This window comes from Puma concolor, chromosome D3 (assembly GCF_028749965.1).
Source record: "Puma concolor isolate L17-30 chromosome D3, mPumCon1.1.hap2, whole genome shotgun sequence".
Classification (NCBI taxonomy): domain Eukaryota; kingdom Metazoa; phylum Chordata; class Mammalia; order Carnivora; family Felidae; genus Puma; species Puma concolor.
The window spans coordinates 32,165,944-32,186,310 of record NC_141678.1 but is presented as its reverse complement, the minus strand read 5'-3'; the positions used below and the strand labels follow the sequence as shown (position 1 = coordinate 32,186,310).

The 20,367-nt window shown below is 38.6% G+C and overlaps 1 protein-coding gene and 1 long non-coding RNA gene across 6 annotated transcripts in view; both read right to left on the bottom strand.

Annotated features, from left to right (window-relative positions):
* The window catches only part of PTPN2 (protein tyrosine phosphatase non-receptor type 2), an 87,877-nt gene that overhangs the window by 32,963 nt on the left and 34,547 nt on the right, over positions 1-20,367 (bottom strand). For all 5 annotated transcript variants that reach the window (XM_086682403.1, XM_025931055.2, XM_025931056.2 and 2 more), the window contains 2 exons: positions 6,078-6,178; positions 573-671 (listed from right to left, as the gene is read on the bottom strand). In XM_086682403.1, the coding sequence (XP_086538529.1) occupies positions 573-671; positions 6,078-6,178 (200 nt within the window). The remainder of the gene's footprint in view (positions 1-572; positions 672-6,077; positions 6,179-20,367) is intronic.
* On the bottom strand, positions 14,501-18,887 carry LOC147575480 (uncharacterized). Its single transcript, XR_015242423.1, has 3 exons — positions 18,089-18,887; positions 17,720-17,830; positions 14,501-17,447 (listed from the first exon to the last, which is right to left on the bottom strand). It is a non-coding gene; the product is annotated as an uncharacterized LOC147575480 (long non-coding RNA).

Below are 20,367 nucleotides of genomic sequence, written 5' to 3'. Positions count from 1 at the left end.
TCACGATTTTGATAATAGTAAATTATAAATTTTTAAAAATTTACTTATTTTGAGAAAGTGTGTGAACAGGGGAGTGAGGGGCAGAGAGAGAAGGAGAGAGAGAAGGAGAGAGAGAAGGAGAGAGAGAGAGAGAGAGAGAGAGAGAGAGAGAGAGAATATTCCAAGCAGGCTGTGGGGCCTGAACCCACAAACTGTAAGATCATGACCTGAGCTGAAATTAAGAGTCAGACACTTAACTGAATGAGTGAGCTACCCAGGAGCCCCAATAAACTATAAAAATTCTAATAAAGCCTAGGGATTCCAAAGATCTATGTATCACTACTGGTCAATATTTGTTTCATGACATTTACATCTTGGAGGGTAGTGGTGTGCAATCGTTACCTAAACGCTTACAGCAAGAAAGGAAAAGGTTATACTAGAGTTCTTCTGGTCAGAAACAGACTGACCTCTAGGCTTCAGCAATTCAAAGCCAAACTAATGAATGAATCAATATCCCAAAACAAATATGAAAACATTTATAAGCTAATGATAACAGGGAGTACGCCAAGTTGTAAATATTAAGTATTACTTACCGATTCCTTCTCCACAACTCGGTTTAGCATGACAACTGCCTTGGTCTTTTGCTGCCAAACCATGAGCCAGAAATGGCAACCTGTATTAGGAAGTGGACCCTGTAAGAACAGGCAAGAAAAAGTAGGTAAGAGAAAGGAGATGGAACAAGGCTCAAAGAAAATTCCTTCAAGTATGTTTCTGGTTTGAAACAGTTTATTGGATCATAGTAAGTAAATCATAACTTTAAATCTACTTGATTTAAAAAATAGGTCTGTACTAGTTGTTTATAAGTGATCAAAACTGACTTTCATTTACTTAGGCAGAAAAGGAATTTTTTAGGCTATCAGATGACTTTCGGTGTTGAGGGCTGGAGAGCCAGGCTTTGGTGGGAACCAACGTCCAGGCAAGACTCTGCTCAAACCAGTCAGCTTGGTACAGTGCTCCTGACACTGGCACTCCTTATCACCTTGCTTTGCTGGCATCGCCATACTAAGGTGGCTGTAGCATTTATGCATAACCTATAAATAAACCAAAGTCAAGATCACAGGCAGGAGTATCTGACTAGTCCAGTTCTAGTTGCAAAGGAAATTTCTGTCCCCTTCAGCTTTCATATTAGGAAAAGAGGCCCTGACTGTCATGGATCATGGCAGTCTTACAAAAGAAGAAATCTATGCCATCACTAGCCAACCAACCACCCCGAGTTAACTGGCAAAAGATTTCCAGAAAAAGCAGAAATCTCAAAGTACCTGAACCACTACAAAGCTGCTAATCTACAAAAACCACAGCATGTACAACCTCAATAACCGACTTAAAAGGGGCAATGGTTCATATTACAATATTGTCATGGGGGAAAAAAATCAAATCATATTATGCACTTCCAATTATCTTCACATTTTGCTTAATGGTAGCATAGGGCAGAAGAAAGGGCAAATAAGAGATGAAAAGGCCACGGCCAAATTGGAACTAATTTTAAAGGTGAAAGTGAATGAGGTTCTACTGCAGCTAATAAGGCAGCATGCGTCCCTTTCACAGGGCAGAGTGACAGGCAGCATCAGTGGCTGGAGGCCAGGTGTTCTGGAACATCAGCTTCCCATGTCAAACAAGACGATTCAAGTGGTTCAAGGCTGAAAGCATCTTTTAGGCAGTTGTATTTCCTAGTATATAGCAGATGCTCTGAAATATTTGAATTAATAAACTCTAAGCTTCTAAATTATAAAAAGGTTGGAAATCTCAGAATACTGAGAAACTACAACCAAATATTTGAAGATACTGTTGTCCTCAATGTACATTATCTATTACTTGATCTACTTCTAAAACAAAGTGTAAAAATAAAAAAGAGCAATGAGAAAATCCCCAGTAAAATTAATGCCCTTTCTTTCATCTAAATAAATGGATCTATCAATTCACCAGAAGTCACTCCTTAGTGTATACACACACAAAAAAACAAAACACACTCCACTGGTGGCTCAAAAGGGAGGGGGGTGGGTTTATTGCTCAGTTTTCCCATCTACAAGCAATACTATCAATTTTTTTAAAGCCTTTTTTTTTTTAAAGTTTATTTATTTGAGAGACAGAGACAGCGTCTGCAGGGCCTGAACTCACAAAACCATGAGATCATGACCTGAGCCAAAACCAAGAGTCAGACACTTAAGAAACTGAGCCACCCAGGTGCCCCAATACTATCAATTTTTTCCTGCAAAATGGAGATTTAAACCAAGGACTGATATATATATATATATATATATATATATATATATATATATATATATATATATTTTTTTTTTTTTAATTGCAAAAACTCAGAGGAAAAAGATGATATTAATAAGCTACAAAGGACAATCAGAACAGCTGAGGTTTTATTAAACATATAGCATCTCTAGTTTTCTCTGTTCTTTAAAATATTCCCAGCCTTCAAAGAGCTTACTAAGTAAAAAGGCAAGAAGTCCTTGTCCTACTAACTGAAAAATATCAAGTGCCATATGAGTAAGGGGTGAACCATCAGATCTTCAGGAGTAGGAAGGATGCTACAGCAGGGCCTTAAAAATGACAAGGGCACTGATAGAGGGAGGCGTCATGGAAGGATGGGGAGTAAGGGTGCATTCCAAGCAGAAGGCAAGGCACATGCAAGTTCAGGGCAAATGTGGGAGAGACAAAGCAATCAATGAGGATGAAGTGGAAGTATGGAAGTGTGTACGAAACCAGAGTGAATACAGGAAACAGTCACCAAAGTTTTTAAGAAGTGGTATGATCAGATTTGTATGTTACAAAAATAATTCTGGTGGTATTGTTAAAGATGGATTAGGATGGGAGGGACTGGTGGCAAGGAAACAAGTTAAAAAGCTATTGCATTAGGATTCAGTACATGATGAGGACAGCTTTAGCCCAGGTGAGAAAAACAGGAAGGGAGATGGCTTGATTAAAAAAGAGAGGGGCATCTGGGTGGCTCAGTCAGCTGAGCATCCGACTTCGACTCAGATCACGATCTTGCTGTCTTTGAGTTTGAGTCCCACATCAGGCTCTGTGCTGACAGCTCAGAGCCTGGAGTCTGCTTCAGATTCTATGTCTTCCTCTCTCTCTGCCCCTCCCCAACTCATGCTCTGTCTCTCTCTCTCTCAAAAATAAATAAACTTAAAAAAATATCCAGTAAAGACCTAGAAAATATAGGGTGGAAATTCAGAAAAGAATAAAAAACTGAAAACAGCCTTCTGATTCTGTCAGGACATGCAGAGCAGTCCAACAGGGACAGGATGCTTAAACACAATTAGGAGTGCGTTAATCAGGTATTTTCTTTATTGTTATGGACTTTATAATATTTTATATTTATATAAATGTTTATATTCTAATATTTTAATAAATATATTTATATTCTAATATTTTATAATTATCATCATTGTTACTGCTACAAATAAAAAAGTAATAACAAATGCCATAACAAATAATCACTGGAGGGCTTACCATAGTACCAGGCACCATAAGAATTTTGCTCAACATCGTTCCATAGATAATATAGATATATTTATATATCAATAATATAGATATATATACAAGCTTGGAGAGTTAGGTAGCTTGTCCAAGGTCACACAGCAATTTTATTATGCTAGTAGAGCTGAATGATTAAGAGCTTGACCCATAGTGTCAATGGGGCTTCAAATTCTGGCTTCAGCTCACTTCCCGTATGACCTTGGTAAAGTTGTTTAATGTTCCTGGTCTCTTTAGATGATTCCTCATGCATAAAATCAGGGTGATGACAGTATTTACCAGAGAGAGTTAGCCTGAGCCTTAAATCATACAAAACATAAAGTACAGAACAATGTTACAAAATTCCTAGCTCTTATTAATCTTATCTCCCACTACAATGTAAAGTTCATAATGGCATTTTTACTTAATGTCTATTTTATTTAATGCCTAACACACAGTAGGTACTCAATAAATCTTTGTTAGATGGATGAATACCCAGTGAAGCAGTGGGACCAGGATTTGGGCATAGATACTATGAATCCAGAGTCTACATTCTCTTAAGATACGAAGGTTGAACATATGGTTCCAGAGAGTCTAAAGCCTTGAGTGTAAACTGAAAAGGGGAAAAAACTCCTAAATCAGAATCCTGAGAAACACCTACAGAATTTGGACTACAATAAGAAGAACCAATAAATGAGACTGGGAAAATGGGAGAAAGGGAGAAAGAGAAAGAGAAAGAGAGGGTTGTGATAAGGGATCTAGAGTAATTATTCTTTTCTATTTTTGAACATTATAGCTTTTTCAAATAGAATATAAACTGAAATTCTAAAAATGAGTTTATCAAAAATGTCATGAATGCGGGGTGTGCCTGGGTGGCTCAGTCGGTTGGGCATCCAACTTCGGCTCCGGTCATGATCTTGTGGTTTGTGAGTTCAAGCCCCACGTTGGGCTCTGTGCTGACAGCTCAGAGCCTGGAGCCTGCTTCAGATTCTGTGTCTCCCCCTCTCTCTGCCCCTCCCCTGCTCACGCTCTGTGTCTCTCTGTCTATCAATAATAAATGTTAAAAAAAATTAATTAAAAATGTCACGAATGCTCATAAAAAATGCCAAATATTACAAAAGGGCAGGAAATGACAAATTAAACTCTATGTATTCCTAATTCTTAGAAATAACCATATTAATGGTATATGTATAATTTATTTAGCCAGTCCCTCACAAATTATTTCTGTCCTATTCTTTCTGGTCCGGTACTATTAAAATTAAGTTTCAATAAACACCCTCACATGTATCTTTATGTCTATACATATGTAACCACTGAGTATTATAAACTTTTAAATCTCTGCTGTTCTGACTGGTGAAAAGTGGTTATTAAATGTATATTCCCTCATGACTAGAAAAATTGAGTATCTTTTCATATGTATATTGTCTACCTTTATATTTTTCTTTGAACTATGAATTTATGTTCTTTGCCAGTTTTTTTTTTTTTTTAACTTAGATTGTTTCTCTTTTTCTTTTTTGACATACAGGAGCATTTTACTTTAAGTAAAATTATTTTCATTTCCTGCCAACTAGAAATAGTCTAATCTTTTTACTATATGAAACTGTTTTCTCTGTTTTGTTTTTAATGTTTATTTACTTTTAGGAGGGGTAAGCAGAGGAGTGACAGAGAGAAAAGACGAGAGAATCCCAAGCAGGCTCTGCACTGTCAGCACAGAGCCCAATGCAGGGCTTGCTCTCATAAACCATGAGATCATGACCTAAGCCGAAATCAAGAGTCAGACACTTAACTGAATGAGCCACCGAGCCACCCATTTTCTCTTTCAATAATAGGTTATTCTGATCTACATTTTTAAAAACCTCAAATATTATGAACATACAGCTTATACTTAAAATTTAAAAATCAGTAACTGGGGGATATAGCAGTACTGTTCACTAAGTCTCTGTCATTTGATAAAGGGAAGCTGGTGTGGATAAACCAAAATAATTTTTATTATCTAAGAATGGAAGAGTAGTAGTGCTAGAATATGGGTGTGGCCAATGTGCCAAGAAGCAATCAGGCAGAATGCCAAAGGGAACTGTTACGGTCTCTGGCTTCCTAGCCAGTATTCTGGGCACCTGGTCTTACCACCCTCACTCCAAACAAAGGGCAGATACCCATCAAAGGCATGTTCAAACTCTCTGAAACTGTATGTCAGAGAAGTGGGTCAAGAAGGGCTTTCAAAGGGCCTCTGGTTATGATACAAGTTATGTAAAGAGAACTTAACAAAGCATTAACAAACGCTTTGTATCAATATAAAGCAAGGAAGATAATTTGCCTGAAAAGAATTGGCCTAAACCATTTCATTAAAACATTTTCCTTCTTGGAATGTGCAACATTAAAAATTACTTTCATGTTCACATACAAACCTGCAAAACATTAAAATGTCTACACTCTACTATGTAACAACAGAAAAAACAAACAGCATCTCATTTCCAAAAGAAGTAAAGACATACTTTTAGCTATGTTTCAAAGCATACCAACCACAATAACTGCATTGCCAGGCATCTGCTCGACACCACATCACTTGCCTGTGTTAAGATGTAACTCCTTTTCGCCTCTTCTATGTCAACTAAACTGGCATTAATATAATCATTTTCAGCATTTTGCAGTTTAACACGACTGTGATCATCTGAAATAGAGAATGACAAACCATAATTGTCATTTCAAACTTCTCATTTTTATTGATATTAATGTTCTAGGTATTAATAAAATGATAGAAGAAACAAAGCAAAGAAAAATAACAGCACCACAAACGAGTTGAATCAAGTCCTAAATTATTCCTTTTTTTGGAAGTATAAAAATGAAATCTTTTTGTTTGTTACTGTGGTATTGGAAATGCTTTTGTTTGTACTTGATTAGCTACTGTAACTAGAAAAACTGACCAAAGAGTAAAATATGGTGAAAGGAATAAAGCACCTACCTTCCTAAAAGTAAAAGGATCATTTAGAGTCTTGGGGTCTAAGAATTGATAGGTCTACCTACAAAAAAAACAAAAATAAAAAAACAACAAAAATACCAAAAAAACCACAACTGGCCTCAAATAGAGGAGACTTGATTTCCATGGTAACTACATTTGTTTCATTCCTCAATAGATCTGCATTCAACTATATTTATTTTTTTTTAATTTTTTTTTTCAACGTTTTTATTTATTTTTGGGACAGAGAGAGACGGAGTATGAACGGGGGAGGGGCAGAGAGAGAGAGGGAGACACAGAATCAGAAACAGGCTCCAGGCTCTGAGCCATCCGCCCAGAGCCCGATGCGGGGCTCGAACTCACGGACCGCGAGATCGTGACCTGGCTGAAGTAGGACGCTTAACCGACTGCGCCACCCAGGCGCCCCCTTTTTTTTTTTTTTTTTAATTTTTTTTTTTTCAACGTTTTTATTTATTTTTGGGACAGAGAGAGACGGAGTATGAACGGGGGAGGGGCAGAGAGAGAGAGGGAGACACAGAATCGGAAACAGGCTCCAGGCTCTGAGCCATCCGCCCAGAGCCCGAACATTCAACTATATTTAAATAATTTTTAGTATTTAACTATATTTAAATTAAGTGCTAAAAATATTTAAATACAGAGAGAATATTCTAATTTTTCTTCAGTAGGCCCCATGCCCAACATGGGGCTCAAACTCATGACCCTGAGATTGAGACACATGCTGTACTGACTGAGCCAGTCAGGCGCTCCAGAATATTCTAATTCTTTACAAGACAACTAAAGACGCCTCATTACTTAGACTGTGTTATAGCACAATAGATAAACATATCTAGTTTAGACATATTTCTAGCTTTTAAAAGTAAAAATTTCACCATCTACAACAATATGGATGACCTAGAGGGTATTACACTAATTGAAATAAGTCAGGCAAAAAAAAAAAAAAAAAAAAAGGAAGACTGTATGACGTCACTTATACATGGAATCTAAAAAATTAACAAATTAAAAAAAATAGAAACAGACTCATAAATACAGAGAACAGGGGCACACAGGTGGCTCAGTTGGTTGATCATCTGACTCTTGATTTCAGCTCAGGTCATGGGATCAAGCCCTGTGTCGGGCTCCACCCTGCGTATGGAGCCTGCTTAAGATTTTCTCCTTCCCTCTCCCCCTTCTCTCCCTCCCTCTCTAAAAAAAAAAAAAAAAAAAAAAAAAAAAAAAAAAAAATTAAAAAAATTAATTAAAAAAATTAAAAAAATTCAAAATTCAAAAATTCAAAATAATAAAATAAATAAAATGAATAAATATTGAGAACAAACTGGTGGTTGTCAGAGAAAGGAGGGTGGGAAGATGAGTGAAACAGATGACGGGGATTAAGAGTTACAAACTTCCAGTTATAAAGTAAATGTCACAGGGATGAAAGGTACAGCATAGGGAATACAGCCAATAATATTGTAAAAACTTTCTCTGGTGACAAATGGTAATTACACTGATTGTGGTGAGCATTTTACAATGCATATGAAATTTATATATAAACATATAAATGCTGAATCACTATATTGTACACCTGAAGCTAGTATAATATCGTATGTCCACTATACTTCAATTAAAAAAAGAAAAAGCAGGCCTCAAAATTAAGAAAATGTATTTACAACATATACAACCAAAGAAGGATTAAGATACGAAGAGTACTTACAAATCAATAAGAAAATGACAGAGACCCCATTTTAAAAGATGAACAAGGACAATACACAAGAGACTAATAAATATGAAAAAAAAATTTAATCTCACTATTAATCAAAATATAAAAATTAAATTGAAGAGATAATTTCTTTTTTAATTAAAAATTTTTGTAAAGTTTATTTTTCCAAAACCTTTTTGAAGTGCTGTCCAGGCCATGGCTAGCCCCTTAGTTAGCACTAGATGAGACTATAAGAGAACTTTCAGATGTCTGGTTTATAGGCATAAACTCTTACAAATCCAAGGTTTCCGTTTCTGTGAATGAAACCAATGGATATACCCAGAGATAAGCACAGTCTAACAGTAACACACACACACAAAAGGGGAAATAACAAATTTCCAAAATGCCTAATAACAGGCAAATTACAGTATATATGAAAGATGCACTACTTTAATGGAGCCCTTAAAAATCATGCTTTGGTGGGGGGGAGTAAAAATCTCACAGATTTAGAAATTATGCTGATTTAAAAATGTGGACTACAAAACTTTACCTTGTATCATTTCTTTAATGTTTATTTATTTTTGAGAGGAGGCAGAATGGGGCAGAGAGAGAGGGAGACAAAGATCCTAAGCGGGCTCTGTGCTGACAGCAGAGAGCCCAAAGCGGGGCTTGAAATCACCAACAGTGAGATCATGACCTGAGCCAATGAAGTCGGACGCTTAACATTAAACGTTGGACGCTTCATGGACAGAGTCACCCAGGCACCCCAACCTTGTAGCATTTTGATGGAAACGGAGGAGAAGGTTTCTCAGGGACAGAAGGCATGTACATACAACAGAATTAACACTGGCTTAGTATCCTAAACATACAACTGTTAGAAGAATATAACTGAATTATAAACTGAACAGATGTTTGATGTTTAACTCTGGAGAATACATTCAATTTAAGCTGCTCCCCTGAAGGAAATCTATACTAAATGTCCTTTTTCTCCCCACTTTTAAACTAAAAAAACTGTTCACATGATCTCCATACGAAAGAAAATGTTAAATAGCTACAGTTTCACACATCAATTTATCTGAACTGTTTCTCCTGGACTGAACCCAAGACCTCTGTAAATATTACATGTCATTTGCCAACAGGAAAAACTAAGATCTTGTTATAGTAAATCACTTATACTAGTGTTCTCGGAAAGATGATGTCAGCAAGCACTTTTTTTTTTTAAAACACTTTTTTTTTTAACAGCTTAATCACCCTTTAACTGTTAAATTATGTGAGATGGTAAAAAGGTCAGCTACCTAATTAGCAAAATAAAGACCATACATCTCCTGTATAACATGTATCAGGAGATGTATGCTTTTAGAATGCTACACAATCCCTAAAATTCACATTCCACTAAAATATTATACAAAAGGAATGTATTTCCTCATGTTGTAATCACAGAAAACACAAACCCCAAAGGTTAATCATATCTATTGCACAAGTGAAAAAAGCAATTTGGCCAACAGAAGCAAGAATCCATAAAAACCGGGAAGATTCCTTCCCAGGAACCTCCAGGAATTCAGTTATCTTGCAGGTTGCCTTCTGGGACCCTTCCACAGTTATGGAGGAAATAAGCCCAGAGAAAGACCTCTGGCAGATTGTTTTTAAGAGTTCTGCTATCCTCCCCTCAGAACCTTGAACTAGAATTCAGTTATTTTCCCTTCAGCTTCAAAATCTATACCAGCTGTCATTCCAATACATGGAAAACACTGAATCACACAAGGGTAAAAACACAGATACATTCCCTGGAGCCCTGAGGTCTAGCCAATAGGTGTTACCTGAAGGACACCCAGTGTCCTGCACAATCTGGCCCCAAACAGTGGCCCTACTTCCTCTAACATTTATTTATATAATCAACAAAAGCAAAAGAACACTGAATTTTCTCAGGAAAAAAAGTTTTTAATTTTTCTAGATTAAGACTAAAAAAGAAAGGTAATCCTTAAGGAAAACTCTATAGCTATTTAGAAGTGGCTACAAATGTTCCCTGAACCTATATTTTCTCCTCAGGACTAATTACAAACAAAACTCTCAAATTCACCTACATTATTAGAAATTTATTTATTTATTATTTATTTATTTCAGTATATGAAGTTTACTGTCAAATTGGTTTCCATACAACACCCAGTGATCATCCCAAAAGGTGCCCTCCTCAATACCCATCACCCACCCTCCCCTCCCTCCCACCCCCCATCAACCCTCAGTTTGTTCTCAGTTTTTTTTAAATTTTTTTTTTTTTCAACGTTTATTTATTTTGGGGACAGAGAGAGACAGAGCATGAACGGGCGAGGGGCAGAGAGAGAGGGAGACACAGAATCAGAAACAGGCTCCAGGCTCTGAGCCATCAGCCCAGAGCCCGATGCGGGGCTCGAACTCACGGACCGCGAGATCGCGACCTGGCTGAAGTCGGACGCTTAACCGACTGCGCCACCCAGGCGCCCCTGTTCTCAGTTTTTAAGAGTCTCTTATGCTTTGGCTCTCTTCCACTCTAACCTCTTTTTTTTTTTTTTTTTTTCCTTCTCCTCCCCCATGGGTTTCTGTTAAATTTCTCAGGATCCACCTAAGAGTGAAAACATATGGTATCTGTCTTTCTCTGTATGGCTTATTTCACTTAGCATAACACTCTCCAGTTCCATCCACGTTGCTACAAAGGGCCATATTTCATTCTTTCTCATTGCCACGTAGTACTCCATTGTGTATATAAACCACAATTTCTTTATCCATTCATCAGCTGATGGACATTTAGGCTCTTTCCATAATTTGGCTATTGCTGAGAGTGCTGCTATAAACATTGGGGTACAAGTGCCCCTATGCATCAGCACTGCTGTATCCCTTGGGTAAATTCCTAGCAGTGCTATTGCTGGGTCATAGGGTAGGTCTATTTTTAATTTTCTGAGGAATCTCCACACTGTTTTCCAGAGTGGTTGCACCAATTTGCATTCCCACCAATAGTGCAAGAGGGTTCCCGTTTCTCCACATCCTCTCCAGCATCTATAGTCTCCTGATTTGTTCATTTTGGCCACTCTGACTGGCGTGAGGTGATATCTGAGTGTGGTTTTGATTTGTATTTCCCTGATGAGGAGCGACGTTGAGCATCTTTTCATGTGCCTGTTGGCCATCCGGATGTCTTCTTTAGAGAAGTGTCTATTCATGTTTTCTGCCCATTTCTTCACTGGGTTATTTGTTTTTCAGGTGTGGAGTTTGGTGAGCTCTTTATAGATTTTGGATACTAGCCCTTTGTCTGATATGTCATTTGCAAATATCTTTTCCCATTCCGTTGGTTGCCTTTTAGTTTTGTTGGTTGTTTCCTTTGCTGTGCAGAAGCTTTTTATCTTCATAAGGTCCCAGTAGTTCATTTTTGCTTTTAATTCCCTTGCCTTTGGGGATGTGTCAAGTAAGAAATTGCTACGGCTGAGGTCAGAGAGGTATTTCCTGCTTTCTCCTCTAGGGTTTTGATGGTTTCCTGTCTCACATTCAGGTCCTTTATCCATTTTGAGTTTATTTTTGTGAATGGTGTGAGAAAGTGGTCTAGTTTCAATCTTCTGCATGTTGCTGTCCAGTTCTCCCAGCACCATTTGTTAAAGAGACTTTTTTCCATTGGATGTTCTTTCCTGCTTTGTCAAAGGTTAGTTGGCCATACGTTTGTGGGTCTAGTTCTGGGGTTTCTATTCTATTCCATTGGTCTATGTGTCTGTTTTTGTGCCATAGAAATTTATTTTAATTCTTCTTTTCTATTAAGGAGATTAATAAAACTTTAAAGTGTATTTAACTTTTTGATTTCAAAGGAAACAAAAGCAAGACAGTTTCTAGTGTTAAATAAAACATCATGTTATAACTATCTACAAAGATAGTAACTATACAGAACATTTCAGGAAGTGAAACTATCACAGCCTTTTTATGAGAAATTGTGACTTTATGATTTCTGTAACAATTATAACAGGCAATGCCTCTTCCCCATCTCAGAATCACTTCATGTATGGTTTAAAATATCTGTGAGAGTGGACACAGGTCCCCTCACAACCTGGGAGTCAAATGTCCCCTTTCTCTGCCCTGTTATTATCAGGCAGCCCCAAATCTGTGAAGTGTTCATTCCAAACCAAACTTCGGACTTCTGAATTAGTACAAAAATGCAAAAACAAAAACAACAGAAAGTTAAGTGCTTTCTCCTCTCCTAGAGTTTATTCTGCCCAGAAACCTCTGAAATGCGATTATCAAAGAGACAGAGTCCTCTAACACCTGGGCTCTAAGTAATAAGCCCTAAAGCCCACAGTATTATTATCATCATTCTAGGTAAGTATATGGTTATCTCCCTCTTTTTTATTTTTTAAAAAAATTCAGCAAAGGGAGAAAAATGAAGACAGTTCAAATTACATTGCAAGAGATACCAACAAGCAATCAAACCATGCTTCACAGGAAATCTTATTTCTCAACATCTAATAACACCAAAAGCCGAACTAGCAAGAACATATGCTTTTTTTTTTTTTTTTAATGGGGGCATCATCTGCTCTTAATTCTTGTCACCAAGAGAATAAAGAAATGCAATATCCAATAGAATTGCAGCTTGTAAACTGGATAAAAATTAAGCAAACATCTGATGAAGATTCCCTTCACCTCCCACCCTCAAACAGTATGTTTTCCGAGAAATGGTTTCATCTGTCAAGAAATGACACTCTAGCTGTGGCCTGAGCTGACAATACAGATTAGCTTCCTCTTTCACTAATGTCATAATAAGCCTTTTTTTTTTAACACCGCTTCACTGGTTCACCTTTTATCATAATTGTAAAAAGATCTTCTTTTGGAAAGTTGGAAAGTCTTCCAGGTCAAACAGGAAAATGGATTTACATCTATCATAACTATCCTCCCTAGGTTACACCAAGGTAGAGATAAACAATCACTATCATCAACTGGGCAAGAAGACCATGTCTCCATTAGTAAGTACAGCATTGAAAGATGTTCCCCATTGATTCTCCTGTTCTCAACCAGGAGGAAACTGTTAAGTTTTCAAATACTGATGTCTATATTCATATGTTACCTCCCTGCAAGAATGCAAAGCACTTCAGGGCACCTGGGTAGCTGAGCCGTTAAGTGTCTGACTTTGGCTCAGGTCATGATCTCACCATTTGTATGTTCGAGTGCTGAACTGGGCTCTGTGCTGACAGCTCAGAGCCTTGAGCTTCTTTGGATTCTCTGTCTCCCTCTCTCTCTGTCCCTCCCCTGCTTGCACTCTGTCTCTCTCCCTCTCAAAAATTAATAAACATTTTATAGACATGTCAACCATCTTCAACTCTGTAAGTTAAATACTTGAGACAAAAATATAATTTTCTCTCATGAATCAAGCAATGAGCCAAAAAAAGCTAGAACTAAAATCCAAGTCATCATAAGCACTAATGAAGAAACACATACAAGAGTTTAACATTTCAATTGTTTCCTCTGAAAATAAAACTCAATTTGATGAATAGTTCCTTTACTGACAACATAACCAACTAGGACCGCTATATAGGATTTAGTGCCTATATGTGTCAGTTATTGTATGACACATCTTACCGCATTACTTCTCTCAGTCCTCACAACCCTATGAAGTTGACATTATCATGCTCATTTTACTGACACTCAGGGAGTCAAGTCATAACCATACACACACTAGAGGAGCACAAGAGGAGATTCAAACTAGGTCTGTAACTTGAGGGACTACACAATTCCCACACTACATTATCTCTGACACGTCCAAGGTGGCTCCTTTACCACCCTTTTCACACACCCTAAGTTCTTCCTCCATCGCCTTTCACTGTTCTTCACATCAGGTACGATTTCTGTCTCATCTCTGTCACACAAATCTCACTTCCGTGAAGATCCAGCCTATGAATGACCTTCTCTAAATAGCCCGTTTAAGGGAACCCTCACCATGAAGTTCTGTTCTTCACATTTAATACCCTCAACAACTTTTATGCAATTTTCATTCAACAAATATATTTTAGGAGCCAGGCAACAGCAACATAAAGATAACAATAATTTGTTTAAAGCTTTTTAAAAGAAAAAAATTCTATTAAGTAGTAATTCCTACCACTATCTTTTTTTTTTAATTTTTTTTTTTTTTTAACGTTTATTTATTTTTTTGGGACAGAGAGAGACAGAGCATGAACGGGGGAGGGGCAGAGAGAGAGGGAGACACAGAATCAGAAACAGGCTCCAGGCTCTGAGCCATCAGCCCAGAGCCCGACGCGGGGCTCGAACTCACGGACCGCGAGATCGTGACCTGGCTGAAGTCGGACGCTTAACCGACTGCGCCACCCAGGCGCCCCCCTACCACTATCTTAATTGCACTGCGTTGTGTGAAGAAAGCTGACCAACTGATCCCTAAGGAAGCCAAGTGAGATGAGCAGGCTTCGCTACCTAGAGGAAGAAGGAGCACACACAACACACACAAAAGGAAAAAGGAATGGTGTTATCATGGACTGGCAAATTCAAAAAGGCTCAAGAACTGGGTAGCCAAAAGAGATCCCAAAACATGTTAAGGCCAGACTCTGAAGGGTCTTGTGTGCTGCACTCCAGGCACAGGTTACCTTAATAAAGCTCTTTAAAGGACTGACACAAGCACATTTGATTTCAAGAAAATAACCGCGTGCACTCTAGAGGATAGACTGGAACAAGAAGACAAGTTAATACACTGATGCACTAACAATTTAATCAAGAGATGATGAGTACAGAGCCAAACAGCAGCAGGAGCAGAGAGAGTTACAATGAAACACATCCCAGTGCACACCACCACCAACTTGCTAACCAAGTAAATAAATACATGTTGTTCCAGTAGGTCCCATCTTTTTGAAACAACAGGGTAACTGTCTGAGACTCCCAACTCATTCAAACTATCAAGATTTCAAGTTTCTACGCTTGATAGGGCAAGGTCATTGATTAAATTTGACTTCCACACATCTCCAAATCTAAAAACAGGTCTTTAATCTACCCCTAAACGTCTCTGCAATGGAAAGAACGCCTGAGAAGTATCCTTTAAAAATGTGTAAAATACATTAATATACTCTGGAACACGGATATCCTTCCTCTTTAATAGTGCATATAAAATAAGACATACAAAACTTTAGTTTAATATTATCAGTCAACACCTCAACCGTCTCCTTGAAACTCGTAATTGCCTCTTCAAGAAGAGAGAGAGCATGGAGAGTAGAGGGAGTTGGCAGAAAGTACCTTCCTTACATCCAAAAGTCCATGGGACATCATAGAAACAATACAGACCAAATATTTAGTAAATCCTTCCACATTCCAGGCACTGCTCTCGGCACTCAGGACCCATCCATACTCTTGTGGAGCTCACCTTCTCAGAAAAGGAAACAACAGCCAAAACAACTAAGTAAATGATATGTTATACAGCACAAATGCTATGGGGGGAAAATGCAGAGTGAAGGGGAACATCATGCTGGGGAGGAGGAGCAGGATAGGTTACAATTCTAAATAGGGGGGAAGGTTGGCCTCATTAAGACAGTGACATTTTAGCAAAGACCTGGAGGAGTGGAGGAGGTCAATCATATGGATATTTTGGTTAAGAGTGTTCCAAGCACAGAGTAAAGTTAATACCTTAAGGTGGGTATGTGCCCAACATGTCTGAGGGACACAAATAATGGAGCTTGAGCCCAATGAACAAAGGGTAGAGAAACAGCCTGCAAGTTAGGTTCAGAAAGTTAAGAAAATCTGTACTGATTAGTCACACCTCCTAAATTCAACTCAGAGAAAAAGTTTCTACTTCCATCTTCTTAGCGTCTAAGAATTTAGCCATAACAATTTAGGTTGGCAAGTGTTCAAGCATTGTTTATACACTGAATTCCAGAAAATTTTCATATTTAAATTGTTAAACTACGATAGAATTTTGTTAGAATGACAAATCACTATTAAACCATTGTGAAACCTATGCGGGAGATGAGGTTATGTTAATTGACTTGGAGAGTAACCTAATTCAGTAAAAAGGTTAGAGCTCAGACACCTCCAGAACTTTCTAGCATAGGCATCTGGAACTCTGTGGCGCAGATGAAAGACCATCTACGGGGCCTAAAGATGTAGATTCTGATGTGTGTCCTGGCTCTACCAACCTACATGACCACAGACACAGCTGTGATTTCACAGTTGTGAAAATAACCTGCTACTTCAGAAACATTATCAGCATCCAACTTAGTTACTACACCCTGTGATAACAGCCACATCACTAGTCTCAGTTTTCTTGTAAGATGAAATGGCTGGACTAGACAAATCCTTCTTGATTATTTTTACTGACTGACCCTACTATACTCCAAATATCCATTACAAAACTCCTTGGAAAGTCCTATTTTAAAAATATATAGGAACTTAAAATTTCTACTTCATTATGCATCTGTATTTTAATATATAAGCAATCACACCTTCCCTTCCCACGTTCCAAGTATAACCGATGGTACTAGAAGATGTGCCACATTTCCCCAGGACATTAAGTTCCCTCCCTGTACATTTTTGCTCCTTCTTCCAGTGTAAGTACTCTATAGGTGAGCTGCCCAAGTGATGAGCCATGGCTACAGTGGGGGTCCTCTCTTAGAAGGCTACCATTATGATAAGATTTTGATACACTCAGAAATTGGGGCAGCAGCAGTGCCCAGACCTCCAGCCATCTGTGGCCTTCTGTTAGGGTTAACCTCTGTGTAGCCAGGGACCCTGTCATGTTCATTACGTATTCCCACTGCCTAGCACAGTACCCTTACTCAGTACCCAAATCAAGAAGCCATCAAATTCAGAAACCTGGAAAGATACTGGTATAATCCAGACTGTACTCCAATTTCTCGTTTTATGGGCACAGATTTGTGTGGGTGTGTACAGTTCTATGCTATTTTATCACACGTGGAGATTGTGTAACCACTACCACAATCAAGATACAGACAGTCCTGTTCCATTACCACAAAGATCCTCTGTGCAATCCCTTTACAGTCATACTCCCCACCAACCCCATCCCTAACGCATTAATCTGTTCTTTATAATTTTATCATTTCAAGAATGCTGTAAAAATGGAATAATATGTAACCTTTGAGATTGGATTTTTTGACTCAGCATGAGTCTTCTGAGATCTATCCAATTTGTTGCATGTTATCAATAGGTCATTTCTTTTTATTGCTGAGTAGTATGCCATGGTATGAATATACTAGTTTGTTAACCACTCACCTGTTGGAAGGACATTTTGGCTGTTTCCAATTTGGAGCTATTACAAATAAAACTGCTATGCACCTTGGGGCGCCTGGGTGGCGCAGTCGGTTAAGCGTCTGACTTCAGCCAGGTCACGATCTCGCGGTCCGGGAGTTCGAGCCCCGCGTCGGGCTCTGGGCTGATGGCTCAGAGCCTGGAGCCTGTTTCCGATTCTGTGTCTCCCTCTCTCTCTGCCCCTCCCCCGTTCATGCTCTGTCTCTCTCTGTCCCAAAAATAAAATAAACGTTGAAAAAAAAAAAAATTTGAAACTTTGCCTTTAAAAAAAAAAACAAAAAAAAAAAACTGCTATGCACCTTCACACACACATTTCTGTATGGACATAATGTTGCAATTCTCTAGGATAAATGTCCAGGAGTGCAATGGCTGGGTTGTATAAGGTATGTTTAGTTTAAGAAACTGCCAACCTAGGGGCGCCTGGGTGGCGCAGTCGGTTAAGCGTCCGACTTCAGCCAGGTCACGATCTCGCGGTCCGTGAGTTCGAGCCCCGCATCAGGCTCTGGGCTGATGGCTCGGAGCCTGGAGCCTGTTTCCGATTCTGTGTCTCCCTCTCTCTCTGCCCCTCCCCCGTTCATGCTCTGTCTCTCTCTGTCCCAAAAAAATAAATAAACATTGAAAAAAAAAAAAATTAAAAAAAAAAAAAAAAAAAAAAAGAAACTGCCAACCTATTTTCCAAAGTGGCTACACATTTTACATTCTCACTAGCTTTATATGAGATCCAGTTTCTCTACATTCTTAGAGTATTGTGGCTTCATTATTTTATCTGTTCAGTGGGTGTGTGGTGATCTCTCACTCTCACCACCATTGTTTTAATTTTCATTTCCCTAATGGTTAATGATGTTTTTAATATGCTTATATGCTTACCTGACATCTGTGTTCATAATCTTTTGCCCATTTCCTAATTGGACTTTTTTTGTTTTATGCTTTAGTCTTTTACTATTGAATTATGAGAGATCTTTTTATTTTCTAGGTCTGAGTTCTTTGTGGCTTGTAAGTATTTTCTCCCAGTCTGTCCTTGTCTTTTCATCCTCAATTCCCTAACAGGGTCTTTAGCAGAGCAAAAGCTTTTAATTCTGGTTTAGTCCAATTTCCTGATTTTTTTCTTTCATGGACAGTGCTTTTGGTGTCACATTAAGAACTCTTCCTCTAGCCTTAGGTCCTGAATTCTCTCCTGTTTCTTCTAAAAGTTTTATACTTTACACTGAAGTCTATGATCCACTTTAATTTTTGTATAAGGAATATTAGGTTGAGATGGGGGGGGGGGCTGCTGTGGATGTCCAACTGCTCTAGTCCTGACTGTAGAAAAGATCATCCTTCTTCCATTAAATTTCTTTGCACCTCTGTCAAAAATCAATTCACTATACTTGCACGAGTCCATTTCTAGGTTCCCTGTTCTGTTTTCCAGTCTATGTTTCTATTCCTCTGCCAATATTACATCATCTTGATACCACAGTTAATACAGTAAGTCTTTTTTTTTTTTTTTAATTTTTTTTTTCAACGTTTTTTTGGGGACAGAGAGAGACAGAGCATGAACGGGGGAGGGGCAGAGAGAGAGGGAGACACAGAATCGGAAACAGGCTCCAGGCTCTGAGCCATCAGCCCAGAGCCTGACGCGGGGCTCGAACTCCCGGACTGCGAGATCGTGACCTGGCTGAAGCAGGACGCCTAACCGACTGCGCCACCCAGGCGCCCCTACAGTAAGTCTTAAAATCAGGCAGAATGATTCTTCCTCACCTTCTTCTCCCTTTCTGAAATTGTTTTAGTTATTTTAGTTCCTTTGCCTTTTCACACACATTAAGAGTAAGCTTGTTTGTATCTACAAGAAATCTTTCTGAGACTTTGATAGGAATTTTGTCAAACCTACAGAAAAATCTGGGGAGAACTGACATCTTTACTACATTGAGAGTTCCAATCTGTGAACATGGTATGTTTCTCTATTCAGATCATCTTTGATTTCAGTGTTTTGTTGTTTTCAACAGACAGGCCCTATACATGTTTTGTTAGATTTATTCCAAGATATTTCATTTTTTAAGAGCAACTACAAATGACCTTATATTTTTAATCCTGTTTTCCTTGTGTCCACTGTTAGTATGTAGAAAGTTAATTTTAAAAAAATTTAATGTTTACTTATTTTTGAGAGAGAGACAGAGCACAAGTGGGGGAGGGGCAGAGAGACAGGGAGACACAGAATCTGAAGCAGGCTCCAGGCTCTGAGCTGTCAGCACAGAGCCCAATGCGGGGCTCGAACCCACCAACTGTAAGGGTTAGTGTAGGGCTAACCTGTAGCCTTGAGAAGTAACAGCTTTGTTTTGACACTGTAGGTTAAGAGATAACAGCCTTGTCCTATCAATCAAGGGAACAAAAAGTTCAAGGAAAATCAACTGGATTGGTGATTGACTGGACTGGGGCAAGGGCATGTTGAGAACTTTGAAAAGGTGGTGCCAGAGGCAGGGACAAGGATGTCAACTGGTTGTGGCTTAACGGCAGAAGGTCTGAACTGTTTCCACCCCCATCTGGGAACTCTTTCTTTGTTCTGTTCCCGGGTGATGATAAGACGATGTGGTCGGCTATAAAAACTCTGTACCCCGGCTGTTGATGAAGAGTGTCGGTGCCGATCGGTCGGCCTTGCCTCTCGTTGCAATAAACTTTGTTGTGACTGTCACTGGTGCCCATAGCATTCTGTTTCAGGAGTCGTGTGGACGCAACACAACCACAAGATCATGACACGAGATCATGCGAGTCGGACGCTTAACTGACTGAGCCACCTGGGTGCCTCAGAAAGATAATTTTATATGCTGCTCTTATACACAGCAACCTGGTTTAACTCACTTATTAGTTCTAGGAGGTTCTTGGGATTTTCTATGTAGACTATCATGTCTAGACTATCTGCAAATAGAGACAGTTTTATTTCTTTCTTTCAAATGTGTATGCCTTTTATTTCCTT